The 15,477-nt window shown below is 45.9% G+C and overlaps 1 protein-coding gene and 1 long non-coding RNA gene across 18 annotated transcripts; one reads left to right on the top strand and one right to left on the bottom strand.

Moving 5' to 3' along the window:
* The first annotated feature begins 6,792 nt into the window (after positions 1-6,792).
* On the top strand, positions 6,793-15,147 carry LOC118394315 (CBY1-interacting BAR domain-containing protein 2-like). Of its 17 annotated transcripts, XM_052462430.1 has the most exons (7): positions 6,796-6,942; positions 7,431-7,665; positions 8,436-8,504; positions 8,864-9,547; positions 12,009-12,122; positions 14,209-14,340; positions 14,518-15,147. In XM_052462430.1, the coding sequence occupies exons 5-7, from the start codon at positions 12,039-12,041 to the stop codon at positions 14,662-14,664; spliced, it is 363 nt and encodes a 120-aa protein (XP_052318390.1). In that variant the 5' UTR covers positions 6,796-6,942; positions 7,431-7,665; positions 8,436-8,504; positions 8,864-9,547; positions 12,009-12,038; the 3' UTR covers positions 14,665-15,147. The 17 variants fall into 17 exon arrangements, with proteins under 17 accessions (XP_052318389.1, XP_052318390.1, XP_052318393.1 ...); XM_052462429.1 differs by lacking the exon at positions 14,518-15,147 and having other exon boundaries at positions 6,793-6,942; XM_052462433.1 differs by lacking the exons at positions 6,796-6,942; positions 7,431-7,665; positions 8,436-8,504; positions 8,864-9,547; positions 12,009-12,122 and adding an exon at positions 12,179-12,250.
* LOC127907356 (uncharacterized) lies at positions 12,295-12,608 on the bottom strand. The gene is made up of 3 exons (XR_008064231.1): positions 12,564-12,608; positions 12,458-12,505; positions 12,295-12,335 (listed from the first exon to the last, which is right to left on the bottom strand). It is a non-coding gene; the product is annotated as an uncharacterized LOC127907356 (long non-coding RNA).
* Positions 15,148-15,477: the final 330 nt, after the last annotated feature.

Here is a 15,477-nt window from a genome sequence, read left to right on the forward strand (position 1 = left end):
GCTTTTACTGATCTCGGACCAGCGTAAATTCTTCAGCTTTTTCTGCTGTTTTTACTACACAACACTGACATGGTGAGTTATGTCTGTATCTGGATTCTCACGCATACTGGCCCAAACCCAGCTCTCTGTTATATTTACACAGCAACAGGCATACACATGTACATACACATGAGCACACGGACACACACATCAAAGCGCACATGCATATGTGCACACACACACACACACACACACACACACACACACACACACACACACACACACACACACACACACACACACACACACACACACACACACACACACACACACACACACACACACACACACACACACAATACCTGTCAGGGCTCGGAAATGGAGGAAAACTCGCCTCCCTGCGGACCTGGCATCCTTTCACTCCCTCCTCTCTACATTTTCCTCCTCTGTCTCTGCTGCTAAAGCCACTTTCTACCATTCTAAATTCCAAGCATCTGCCTCTAACCCTAGGAAGCTCTTTGCCACCTTCTCCTCCCTCCTGAATCCTCCCCCCTCCCTCCTCCCTCTCTGCAGATGACTTCGTCAACCATTTTGAAAAGAAGGTCGATGACATCCGATCCTCGTTTGCTAAGTCAAACGACACTGCTGGTTCTGCCCACACTGCCCTACCCTATGCTCTGACCTCTTTCTCCCCTCTCTCTCCAGATGCAGCGTCTTGTGACGGCCGGCCGCCCAACAACCTGCCCGCTTGACCCTATCCCCTCCTCTCTCTCCAGACCATTTCCGGAGACCTTCTCCCTTACCTCACCTCGCTCATCAACTCATCCCTGACCGCTGGCTACGTCCCTCCCGTCTTCAAGAGAGCGAGAGTTGCACCCCTTCTGAAAAAACCTACACTCGATCCCTCCGATGTCAACAACTACAGACCAGTATCCCTTCTCTCTTTTCTCTCCAAAACTCTTGAGCGTGCCGTCCTTGGCCAGCTCTACCGCTATCTCTCTCAGAATGACCTTCTTGATCCAAATCAGTCAGGTTTCAAGACTAGTCATTCAACTGAGACTGCTCTTCTCTGTATCACGGAGGCGCTCCGCACTGCTAAAGCTAACTCTCTCTCCTCTGCTCTCATCCTTCTAGACCTATCGGCTGCCTTCGATACTGTGAACCATCAGATCCTCCTCTCCACCCTCTCCGAGTTGGGCATCTCCGGCGCGGCCCACGCTAGGATTGCGTCCTACCTGACAGGTCGCTCCTACCAGGTGGCGTGGCGAGAATCTGTCTCCTCACCACGCGCTCTCACCACTGGTGTCCCCCAGGGCTCTGTTCTAGGCCCTCTCTTATTCTCGCTATACACCAAGTCACTTGGCTCTGTCATAACCTCACATGGTCTCTCCTATCATTGCTATGCAGAGACACACAATTAATCTTCTCCTTTCCCCTTCTGATGACCAGGTGGCGAATCGCATCTCTGCATGTCTGGCAGACATATCAGTGTGGATGACGGATCACCACCTCAAGCTGAACCTCAGCAAGACGGAGCTCCTCTTCCTCCCGGGGAAGGACTGCCCGTTCCATGATCTCGCCATCACGGTTGACAACTCCATTGTGTCCTCCTCCCAGAGCGCTAAGAACCTTGGCGTGATCCTGGACAACACCCTGACGTTCTCAACTAACATCAAGGCGGTGTCCCGTTCCTGTAGGTTCATGCTCTACAACATCCGCAGAGTACGACCCTGCCTCACACAGGAAGCGGCGCAGGTCCTAATCCAGGCACTTGTCATCTCCCGTCTTGATTACTGCAACTCGCTGTTGGCTGGGCTCCCTGCCTGTGCCATTAAACCCCTACAACTCATCCAGAACGCCGCAGCCCGTCTGGTGTTCAACCTTCCCAAGTTCTCTCACGTCACCCCGCTCCTCCGCTCTCTCCACTGGCTTCCAGTTGAAGCTCGCATCCGCTACAAGACCATGGTACTCGCCACGGAGCTGTGAGGGGAACGGCACCTCAGTACCTCCAGGCTCTGATCAGGCCCTACACCCAAACAAGGGCACTGCGTTCATCCACCTCTGGCCTGCTCGCCTCCCTACCACTGAGGAAGTACAGTTCCCGCTCAGCCCAGTCAAAACTGTTCGCTGCTCTGGCCCCCAATGGTGGAACAAACTCCCTCACGACGCCAGGACAGCGGAGTCAATCACCACCTTCCGGAGACACCTGAAACCCCACCTCTTCAAGGAATACCTAGGATAGGGTAAGTAAGGGTAAGTAATCCTTCTCACCCCCCTTCTCCCCCCAACAAGATTTAGATGCAAGTGGCTGTTCCACTGGTTGTCATAAGGTGTATGCACCAATTTGTAAGTCGCTCTGGATAAGAGCGTCTGCTAAATGACTTAAATGTAAATGTAAATATAAGAAGTTATCCTTTACTCTTCCTTTATTCCTACTGTTTCTCACTAGGATGTATGTGTGTCCTTATCCTTGGAAGGGCAGTGTGAGGGTCAACTCAGAGTCCCAGCCATCGATCACCAGATCCCGCTGTCCACACCCCTAACATCCCCCTCTCACCTCCACCCACCCCTCATCCCATCCAGGTTTCATGTTTTGGTTGAAAGATTTTTTGGGGAGAAAGGAAAATAAGTGTCACAAAGTGTTCTCTCTCCCATTCATCACAATGATCACTTCTTTACTCCACTACTGGCTCCACTAGTGAGGACACAGTCAGACTGATGGATCTGCTCAATGACTGATGACTGAGGGGACAAGGGTGTGGGAGGGAGGGAGGGAAGGAAGGGGCAAATTGGGGAGGGAGGGAGCAGTGGGGAGGGTGGACGCAGTGGGAGGAAGCAAATTGGGGAGGGAAGGGGCAGTGGGGAGAGAGGGGTCAGTGGGGAGAGAGGGGGCAAATTGGGGAGGGAGGGGCAGTGGGGAGAGAGGGGGCAGTGGTGAGAGAGGGGGCAAATTGGGGAGGGAGGGGCAGTGGGGAGAGAGGGGGCAGTGGTGAGCGAGGGGGCAAATTGGGGAGGGAGGGGCAGTGGGAAGGAGGGGGCAAAGGTGGAAGGGAAGGGGCAAAGGTGGGCCAATGTAATGTCCCACACAGTTACAATATCTCTCTCTCCCACCACCTAGGAGACATCCATACTCTCATATATCCCCATTGTAAACCTTCTAACTCTACACTGTAAACCTTCTAACGCTAGTCTGTAAACCTTATAACTCTACACTGTAAACCTTATAACTCTACACTGTAAACGTTATAACTCTACATTGTAAACGTTATAACTCTACACTGTAAACCTTCTAACTCTACACTGTAAACCTTCTAACGCTAGTCTGTAAACCTTATAACTCTACACTGTAAACCTTATAACTCTACACTGTAAACGTTATAACTCTACATTGTAAACGTTATAACTCTACACTGTAAACCTTCTAACTCTACACTGTAAACCTTCTAACTCTACACTGTAAACCTTCTAACTCTACACTGTAAACCTTCTAACTCTACACTGCAAACCTTCTAACTCTACACTGTAAACCTTCTAACTCTACACTGTAAACGTTATAACTCTACACTGTAAACATTATAACGCTACACTGTAAACATTATAACTCTACACTGTAAACCTTCTAACTCTACACTGTAAACCTTCTAACGCTAGTCTGTAAACCTTCTAACTCTACACTGTAAACCTTCTAACTCTACACTGTAAACCTTCTAACTCTACACTGTAAACTTTATAACTCTACACTGTAAACCTTCTAACTCTACACTGTAAACCTTCTAACTCTACACTGTAAACCTTCTAACTCTACACTGTAAACTTTATAACTCTACACTGTAAACCTTCTAACTCTACACTGTAGACCTTCTAACTCTACACTGTAAACCTTCTAACTCTACACTGTAAACCTTCTAACTCTACACTGTAAACTTTCTAACTCTACACTGTAAACCTTCTAACTCTACACTGTAAACCTTCTAACTCTACACTGTAGACCTTCTAACTCTACACTGTAAACCTTCTAACTCTACACTGTAAACATTATAACTCTACACTGTAAACTTTATAACTCTACACTACAAGGAAGAATTTAATGCATCTGTCGAATGAATGAACCAATCCTCCTCCACCCAGCCACAACACACACTCACAGACACACACACACACACACACACACACACACACACACACACACACACACACACACACACACACACACACACACACACACACACACACACACACACACACACACACACACACACACACACACACAAGAGGCTGTTTGTTGACACTGCCTCTGAGGTGCATGCTCTGGCATTAATCACAGGTATGAGAGAGGGGTCAGCCCTTGCTGGCGAACATAGAAAACCCCCTCACAACGGGAAACTCTGTCCTGGGTTACATCCCAGACCTTTCCACTGCACTGGCTGTGGAACACACACACATTGGCGCCTGTGGGCCAGCACTTCCAGAGTAGAGGAAAATAAAAAAGGATATTTGTACACCTCTATGTCAGCTAGGCCAGGACCAGGCTAAACTCAAAAGGGTTCTTTGGCTGTCCCCACAGGAGAACCCTTTTTGGTTCCAGGTAGAACACTTTTTAGTTCCAGGTAGAACCCGTTTGGTTTTCATGTGGAAAGGAAAGGGTTCTACCTGGAACCAAAAATGGTTCTTCAAAGGGTTCTCCTATGTGGACAGCCAAAGAACCTTTTTAGAATCTAGATAGCACCTTTTTTTCTAAGAGTGTAGGAGGTCAACTATGTATAGTAAGAGTCATGCCCAGACATACACACAGTGATTGGTCCAATGACTTTCATCCAACAGGTAGACCCCACTAACGTTGGCATCCTCTCACTAGGCAACAGGTTAACCTAAGTCAGAGTCTGTCCTTGCCTCATATTATTCAGTAATAGTGTTCCTGCCTCATAGCGTTCAACATATTCATACAGAAACTCCCACAGCAAAAAAATACAGTTTTCTGACTCAGTCAAAAAGGCTGCCTGTGGTTTTGGCTTGTCGTACCCAGAGCTTGTGATTGAGGTAACAGCCTGGGGGAAATGTTTCATTTAGCTGGTTTTCCTCGTCTGTGTCGCCTTGCCTCCTCAATCACACTCCTAGGCTGTGACATCACTATGAGACAAACTGACTCTTCAAAACAGGGAGTGGGATGATGTCATTTCCCACATAGGAGTTAATGATGACAATATAAGGATCAATACAGATCTGAATGAATGGAAGCTTCAATGAATATGACTGAAACTCCAACCCACAGTCTATGTGTGTTTGCATGTGTGTGTGTTTGTGCATGTGTTTGTGTGTTTTTGTGAGCAAGTGTGAGTGTCGCAAAGGAAGTGAGTCTGCCCTGCTCTTTGATTCTGCCTCTGGGTGACATGTGGACTTCCTTCCTCTGTCAGCCCTACAGACCTGCTCTGGGGAACGCAATTAGCCATCAGCCCTGTTTATAGAGACATCCTATCTTTGGGTGCGTGTTTATAGTCTGTCTGTCTGTCTGTCATCTGTCTGATCTGTCTATCTTTGTCTGTCTGGTGCTGTCTGTCTGTCTGTCTGTCTGTCTGTCTGTCTGTCTGTCTGTCTGTCTGTCTGTCTGTCTGTCTGTCTGTCTGTCTGTGAGTTTAGTTCACACTATGTCTCGTTCACCCCTATCCTCTGTCTGTCTGTCTCTCTCAGGTTGGTATGGTTCTGCTGCTGGACTGTCAGGGGCATTGTTTTCATTTCCCTTCACTAACTACAGCCTGGGGGAGAGGAGGGGAGAGGTTGAGAGAAAGAGAGAGGGGGGTGGAGGGGTGCAAAGAGAGACAGAGAGAAGGAGAGAGAGAGAGAAAGACAGAGAGAGGGGGGGACAAAGAGAGACAGTGATGGAGAGAGAGAGAGAAAGATAGAGAGAGAGGAGGGGGTGTGGAACCATCTTGGGAGGATCTGTTGCTACTAGACAGCGTGTTTATCACAACAGCTGCTGTCCACAGGGGAAACTTGGCAGGCTACATCAAAGCCCTATTCACAGCCCACCTCCACTGGCTGACACACACACACACACACACACACACACACACACACACACACACACACACACACACACACACACACACACACACACACACACACACACACACACACACACACACACACACACACACACACACATACTATATTAAGTGCAGCATACAATAAAACGTTAATTCTCAGGTAGGAGGCTGTGTTACACTTTACAGTTGTGAGCTGCCAGCAGTGAGGTCTGTTTTTTGAATTGTTTGAGTTTTTGTGTAAATGAATTAAAGTTCCATTTGAGTGGCGCCCCTTGTATATGCCAACACATTCTTCCCAGAGAGAGTTGAGAGCTGGCCTCTCTTCAACACTTCTCTTACAGCCACTCGTTAACAGTCTGGACTGTGTGTGTGTGTGTGTGTGTGTGTGTGTGTGTGTGTGTGTGTGTGTGTGTGTGTGTGTGTGTGTGTGTGTGTGTGTGTGTGTGTGTGTGTGTGTGTGTGTGTGTGTGTGTGTGTGTGTGTGTGTGTGTGTGTGTGTGTGTGTGTGTGTGTGCGTGTGCGATGAAGTGTATGAGCGAGTGAGTCAGAGAGAGAACAGAGAGAGAAAGCGAGAAAGAGAGAAAGAAAGGGTGAGAGTGAGTTTTTAAAACATCAGTTTTACCACGCTCTTTAATAGACCTGAGGGAGGGGGTTACGTTTTATTCTTCTGTAAGGCTGCCTTGTAAAGCCTGTCTCGGCTCCTCTAGGGGCTTATGTTGCTAATGATACGCTGCTACCACCATGTGGCAATAACCATCACTTACACCCCAAAACCCCACTCTTCCGTGTTGTCGTCTCTATAGCAACCAACTAGCTCGTAACCCGGGGCAGACGAGAGCTTGGCAATAAGGCAAATACCGCAGCTCAACTGTGAGGTGAAGTGACGCTTGAGCAAATCCAACATGAACACCATCTTCTCAAGGTAGTTGCACTCGTTACATGCATATATGGTTTAATGTACCACTATTACTTGGTAACACCTGTGTTGGTTAGCTATACTGCTTTAATAAACCCCAGTACTGTAGCAGGAAAAGCTAGCATGGACCAGGCGGCTCTACATAGTCCACATCGAGCCAATCGGTTGATTCTTCATTTGATGTTGTACTAGTTCTATAGCTAACCATGTCATGTTTCACTATATACTGCCTTTCCACGATTATGTGTGGAAACCACGGCTAAAGTGGTAAATGGGCCCAGATTATGTATGGAGAAGATTGCGCATTGGGAATACTTTATCTCATATGTGCGCCTTTGGAAACACACCTGTCTCACAGATATAATAATGCTAAAGGGATGTGTACTACTATTTGGCTCATCTAGCTTTTATCACAAACACGACCCTAAAACTTCCTGGAGGTCTATAGTTAGCTGAAACCCCTAACCCTTCATAACTCTTCATCGTTTATCCAGAGACAGACAGATAAAGAGCATGGAGCTGACAGTGGGCCATGCTGAGAAGTACCTGGGTCAGTTCTGCAGCCTGCTGGCCTCTTACACCAGGAAGACAGGCAAGCTGAGGGACCAGGCTGACATGCTGGTCAGACAGCTCAATGACTTCTCGAATACTGAGGACCCAGAGCTCCGTACCTGTCTGAAGAATCTGGCTGAAGACCTGGCCATGGTGCAGGACTACCGCCAGGCTGAGGTGAGGGGTGAGAGGTCAGGGACTGTTGGGGAGTAGTGAACTACATATAGGCTAGTTAAACTAGTAATTTATCTTAATTTTGCAGTAGCTTTGTGGTAGCTGAACTAAATTCAATTATTGGTAGGGTTTTCAGTAGTTCATTTATCTTTTTGCCATTTAGTGGTGTAGCTAACTACTGGAATTACACTACGTTTTTTGCAAAAATAAAATAAAATATGGCTGAAGTAGGCAATCATTTCCTTTATTTTTCAGCATCAGACTTGCCTAATTGTCACTTGAAAGAGTTTTTGTGTATAGGCTTAATTACACATTCTCTTAATCTGACTCCATGGTGGTCTGTTATTGATTTGATTTTTATTGCAATTTGTAATCTATGACATTTCAGGTTTAGATAATAACAAAATAGTTTGGATGTAGTGAACTACTTTCTCAAAGAAACGTTGGTTCAGTAAACTATATTTTTAGAGTAGCTTCTCTGACACTGGTATTAGTGGTAGAGGACAGGGGTGGCCATGGAGCATCTACTGGGTTAGTGTAAGGGTTAACAATAACAGTAACAGTAAATAAAGGCATTATGGGAGTTACTCAGTATTAAGTGTCAAAGGAATACTACAACACCTAGGAATACTACAACACTGTATATAGTGTGCAAAGACAGTGTTGGTTTCGAGCCATCTTTACCTAACAAAAATACAACAATTTGTTTCTCACACCTTGAAATACTGTTGTTTTGAAGATGAAAGTGTGTTTACTGTGTCTACCCCTGACAGATAGAGAGGCTGGAGACCAAAGTCGTCACTCCCCTCAAAGCCTACGGTGATATTGTTGAAAACAAGAGAGTAAGTCCTCACACATGGAAACGAACACACTGTAGATTTCATACAGTAATTACCAGCCAAATACAGATCCCTCATGCACGCACACACACATACACACACACACACACACACACACACACACACACACACACACACACACACACACACACACACACACACACACACACACACACACACACACACACACACACACACACACACACACACACTATCTTTGTCTCTTTCTCTCTCTCTGTCTCTCTCTCTCATTGTCACTTCACACACTCTTCACAGCCTCTCATGGCAGTGAATGTATAGGCTGTCTCTTCTGAGACAGTGTGTTTGAAGCTTCATGGACTGGTCATATCTCTGACATACAGGCGGATCTGAAGAGGTTCAATGCTGATCGGGACAGAGCGCTGAAAGAGCTGCAGAAACTGGAGAAACTCCAGCAGAAGGATCCCTCCAATAGACAAAGAATTGTATCCTTTCTCCCAGTCTATTTACATCTGCATATAACTCTATAAGAGTGGCAGAATTCCAGCATGATTATAGTATTTACATCAACAATCCTTATGTCAAGACACAGTATTGAAAAATATGACGTATTGCCTGTGACAAACAATTGTTTGTCAGTCATATTTACTCTATGAGTGGTGCTTTGAGTGACAGGTTCAGATGAGCTAACCTGGTCTCTGAGATGTTTTAGAAATGTAGATGTTCTGTTCTAGTCATGCTTCAATACCTTATCCAATGTTTTCAGTCACAGGTAACATGATTTCTCTGGAACCTCCCCCTGTCACATCAACAACACCTTCAACACTGCAACGATGCAGATATCTGACCATTGATGAGATCTTGCTATGTGGTTCCAGAAGTTTTGGTGGCTGTCATAAAAAATAATTTCTCTTTCAAGTTTCGAGTACAGTTGTAGTATTCCTTTGCTGTTTCATTTTCAGGCAGAGGTGAATGCTCAGAAGGCGACCAATGATGCTCACCGCAGCACCAGACAACTGGAGGAGACAATCAGTGACTTCCAGAGACAGAAACTGGAGGACATCAAGGTTGGTCTTAAACCACAATACACATATGAACACAACACACATATGAACACAACACACACACACACACACACACATATGAACACAACACACATATGAACACAACACACACACACACACACACACATACACACACACAACACATATGAACACAACACACACACATATGAACACAACACACACACACACATATGAACACAACACACACACACACATATAAACACAACACACACACACACAAATGAACACAACACACACACATATGAACACAACACAAACACACATATGAACACAACACACACACACACATATGAACACACACACACACACACACACACACACACACACACACACACACACACACACACATATGACACAACACACACACACAACACACACACACATATGAACACACACACACACACACACACACACACACACACACACACACACACACACACACACACACACACACACACATATGAACACAACAGACACACACATATGAACACAACACACACACATATGAACACAACACACACACACATATGAACACAACACACACACACATATGAACACAACACACAAACACACACACACACACACACACATATGAACACAACACACACACACATATGAACACAACACACACACACACATATAAACACAACACACACACATATACACACAACACACACACACACACATACAGTGAGGCAAAAAAGTATTTAGTCAGCCACCAATTGTACAAGTTCTCCCACTTAAAAAGATGAGAGAGGCCTGTAATTTCCATCATATGTATAACCTCAACTATGACAGACAAAATGAGAAAAAAAATCCAGAAAATCACATTGTAGGATTTTTAATGAATTTATTTGCAAAATATGGTGGAAAATAAGTATTTGGTCACCTATAAACAAGCAATATTTCTGGCTCTCACAGACCTGTAACTTCTTCTTTAAGAGGCTCCTCTGTCCTACACTCGTTACCTGTATTAATGGCACCTGTTTGAACTTGTTATCAGTATAAAAGACACCTGTCCACAACCTCAAACAGTCACACTCCAAACTCCACTATGGCCAAGATCAAAGAGCTGTCAAAGGACACCAGAAACAAAATTGTAGACCTGCACCAGGCTGGGAAGACTGAATCTGCAATAGGTAAGCCGCTTGGTTTGAAGAAATCAACTGTGGGAGCAATTATTAGGAAATGGAAGACATACAAGACCACTGATAATCTCCCTCGATCTGGGGCTCCACGCAAGATCTCACCCCGTGGGGTCAAAATGATGACAAGAACGGTGGGCAAAAATCCCAGAACCACACGGGGGGACCTAGTGAATGACCTGTAGAAAGCTGGGACCAAAGTAACAAAGCCTACCATCAGTAACACACTACGCCGCCAGGGACTCAAATCCTGCAGTGCCAGACGTGTCCCCCTGCTTAAGCCAGTATATGTCCAGGCCCGTCTGAAGTTTGCTAGAGAGCATTTGGATGATCCAGAAGAAGATTGGGAGAATGTCATATGGTCAGATGAAACCAAAATATAACTTTTTGGTAAAAACTCAACTCGTCGTGTTTGGAGGACAAAGAATGCTGAGTTGCATCCAAAGAACACCATACCTACTGTGAAGCATGTGGGTGGAAACATCATGCTTTGGGGCTGTTTTTCTGCAAAGGGACCAGGACGACTGATCTGTGTAAAGGAAAGAATGAATGGTGCCATGTATCGTGAGATTTTGAGTGAAAACCTCCTTCCATCAGCAAGGTCATTGAAGATGAAACGTGGCTGGGTCTTTCAGCATGACAATGATCCCAAACACACCGCCCGGGCAACGAAGGAGTGGCTTCGTAAGAAGCATTTCAAGGTCCTGGAGTGGCCTAGCCAGTCTCCAGATCTCAACCCCATAGAAAATCTTTGGAGGGAGTTGAAAGTCCGTGTTGCCCAGCAACAGCCCCAAAACATCACTGCTCTAGAGGAGATCTGCATGGAGGAATGGGCCAAAATACCAGCAACAGTGTGTGAAGACTTACAGAAAACGTTTGACCTCTGTCATTGCCAACTAAGGGTATATAAGAAAGTATTGAGATAAACGTGTGTTATTGACCAAATACTTATTTTCCACCATAATTTGCAAATATATTCATTAAAAATCCTACATTGTGATTTTCTGGATTTTTTTTCTCATTTTGTCCGTCATACTTGAAGTGTACCTATGATGAAAATTACAGACCTCTCATATTTTTAAGTGGGAGAACTTGCACAATTGGTGGCTGACAAAATACTTTTTTGCCCCACTGTATGAACACAACACACACACACACATATGAACACATCACAAACACACATATGAACACAACACACACACACACACACACACAGACTCACTCACTCGCATGTGTTCCAGTCATACTCAGGCATGTCCATCCTCTTACAGTGACAATAATACTAGGTCTTCTTCCAGAGGATCTTCACAGACTTCATCACAGTGGAGATGGTGTTCCATGCCAAGGCTCTTGAGGTCTACACACACACCTTCCAGAACCTGGACAGCATGGACATAGACAAAGACCTGGAGGTTAGACACACACACACACACACCTTCCAGAACCTGGACAGCATGGACATAGACAAGGACCTGTAGGTTAGACACACACACACACCTTCCAGAACCTGGACAGCATGGACATAGACAAAGACCTGGAGGTTAGACACACACACACATTCCAGAACCTGTACAGCATGGACATAGACAAAGACCTGGAGGTTAGACACACACACCTTCCAGAACCTGTACAGCATGGACATAGACAAGGACCTGTAGGTTAGACACACACACACACCTTCCAGAACCTGGACAGCATGGACATAGACAAAGACCTGGAGGTTAGACACACACACACATTCCAGAACCTGTACAGCATGGACATAGACAAAGACCTGGAGGTTAGACACACACACCTTCCAGAACCTGTACAGCATGGACATAGACAAAGACCTGGAGGTTAAACACACACACACCTTCCAGAACCTGTACAGCATGGACATAGACAAAGACCTGGAGGTTAGACGCACACACACACACCTTCTAGAACCTGGACAGCATGGACATAGACAAAGACCTGGAGGTTAGACACACACACACCTTCCAGAACCTGGACAGCATGGACATAGACAAAGACCTGGAGGTTAGACACACACACACCTTCCAGAACCTGGACAGCATGGACATAGACAAAGACCTGGAGGTTAGACACACACACACCTTCCAGAACCTGTACAGCATGGACATAGACAAAGACCTGGAGGTTAGACACACACACACCTTCCAGAACCTGTACAGCATGGACATAGACAAAGACCTGGAGGTTAGACACACACACACCTTCCAGAACCTGGACAGCATGGACATAGACAAAGACCTGGAGGTTAGACACACACACACCTTCCAGAACCTGGACAGCATGGACATAGACAAAGACCTGGAGGTTAGACACACACACACCTTCCAGAACCTGTACAGCATGGACATAGACAAAGACCTGGAGGTTAGACACACACACCTTCCAGAACCTGTACAGCATGGACATAGACAAAGACCTGGAGGTTAGACACACACACACACACCTTCCAGAACAACCATTTACAGTCATTTGCAGACATCCAGAGACTTACAAATTGGGCATTCATCTTATGACATCCAGTGGAACAGCCACTTTACAATAGTGCATCTAAATATTTTAAGGGGGGTGAGAAGGATTACTTTATCCTATCCTAGGTATTCCTTAAAGAGGTGGGGTTTCAGGTGTCTCCGGAAGGTGGTGATTGACAGTCCTGGCGTCGTGAGGGAGTGTGTTCCACCATTGGGGAGCCCAGAACCTGGAACAGCATGGACATAGACAAAGACTGATCAGAGCCTGGAGGTTAGACACAGCTCCACACACCATTCCAGAACCTGGAAGCCAGTACAGCATGAGAACATAGAACAAAGACGTTCTGGATGAGGTTAATGGCACAGGCACAGGACCTTCCAGAACCTGTAACAGCATGGAGATGACAAAGACCTGGAGGGTTACTCTGCGGAAGAGCACTACAGGAACACACCTTCCAGAACCTGTTCTTACAGCATGGACATAGATCAAAGACCTGGAGGAAGAGAGCTCCGTCTTGCGAGGTTCACAGGTGGTGACATCCACCTTCTGCAGAGAACCTGGTCATCAGAAGGGGGAAACAGATTAATGGACATAGCAATGACAAAGACCTGGAGGTTAGACAGAGCCAACACTTGGTGTTCCAGAATAGGAGAGGGCCTAGAACAGAGTGGGGACACCAGTGGTGGACATAGACAAAGACCTGGTAGGAGGTTCAGGACACGCAACAGCGTGGGCCGCGCCATGCCCACCTTCCAGAACCTGGACAGCATGGACATAGACAAAGACCTGGAGGTTAGACACACACACCTTCCAGAACCTGTACAGCATGGACATAGACAAAGACCTGGAGGTTAGACACACACACACCTTCCAGAACCTGGACAGCATGGACATAGACAAAGACCTGGAGGTTAAACGCACACACACCTTCTAGAACCTGGACAGCATGACTGAGAGGTGAGAGTTCCAGGTATGGGGCTACAGGGCTGATCATCTCCCTGGTCTCAACAGCTGTTCACTGGGAGGATCAGGGTGTCTGACAGCCCTCTGGACAACCAGAGCCTGCTGCCCTCCTCTATGGCCCACCAGCCGAGTCCCACCCTGGGCTCCAGCCTCAAACACACTGCTGAATCAGCCAAGAAGGTAAGATTGCATCTGCTGCTAGCATTACAGACAAAAACATAGACCTCCACAATAATGAATGAAAGAGAGAAACATACACTGATAAAGGTTAACAGTCATTACTGTCCTGTACAGACCGGTATATTTAGTTTCCTTTACAAGACTGTCCCAAGTCTTTAACCCATCTCCTGTTCACAGACCCGTAGCAGCATCCTACAGCGCCAGAGGGGTGTAGAGGAGGAGGAGGAGGATGAAGAGGAGGAGTATGAGTCAGAGATAGAGGCTCAGCAGAGCAGGCAATCCTACGCCTCTCAATACACCCAAATACTCAGACAGAAGAACTGATAGAATGGAGGTAAACACACAAATGCACCCAAAAAGACACACACACACACAAACAGAGAGAAAGACACTGCGTCTCTTCACACACATGTACACACACATTCAGATATCCGTATAGATCTGCTGACAGATGAGAATATGTAGTCAGTGTCTGTTGTCAGGTAAAGTCAATACTCAGGGTATGTACCGTACTGCAATAGATCTGTTGATGACTGTGCAGATGTGTTCCTGTACAGGGTTTGCTGTAAGTTGTTCTGCAAATAATGCTTTGTCAATGGAGGCATTTAAGACAGACTGCAATCATTTGTAATCAGCCATATCTGAGGTAAAGCTGAGGAGTGATAATGTGTTCACATTTTATCATGAAAAACAAATCAATGTTCTGTAATGGTTGTTATTTAGAATGGGAAAGTGAAGAATACATTATACCACTAGATGTAAATGTAAACATATCAAATAAATTGACCCATTTGCATTAAACCTGAACGAGAATTCTCATCATCATCTTGTTTCCATGGAAATGAACTCATTGGTAATAGCCTACTGACTTCCATTGACTGTGAAACAATATTGCTTCCTCAGATGACTGCAATAACAGCTTGGCAGTGGGATCACACTCTGCAAGCCCAATGAAGGATTACTGCGGTGCACACTGCAGCTAAACCACTGACATGCTAGATAGGATAACACTGTTTGGCTTTCACCAATGGGTTTCTTTATCACACTCAGGCATTCTGTTCTGTTCTGGCTGTTGAGTTTGTCATAAAGCATGGCCCAGGTTCATTTACCTCTGTGCTGACTGAGATTGACTCTCTC

Source organism: Oncorhynchus keta, chromosome 14, assembly GCF_023373465.1.
Source record: "Oncorhynchus keta strain PuntledgeMale-10-30-2019 chromosome 14, Oket_V2, whole genome shotgun sequence".
Classification (NCBI taxonomy): Eukaryota; Metazoa; Chordata; class Actinopteri; order Salmoniformes; family Salmonidae; genus Oncorhynchus; species Oncorhynchus keta.

Bases quoted from the DNA above. Each gene is read 5' to 3' on its own strand.
- LOC118394315 (XM_052462429.1), top strand. From the start codon at position 6,923: ATGAACACCATCTTCTCAAG. The intron at 6,943-7,430 runs GTAGTTGCACTC...TCGTTTATCCAG, and splicing joins ATGAACACCATCTTCTCAAG to AGACAGACAGATAAAGAGCA. The intron at 8,505-8,863 runs GTAAGTCCTCAC...TCTGACATACAG, and splicing joins ATATTGTTGAAAACAAGAGA to GCGGATCTGAAGAGGTTCAA.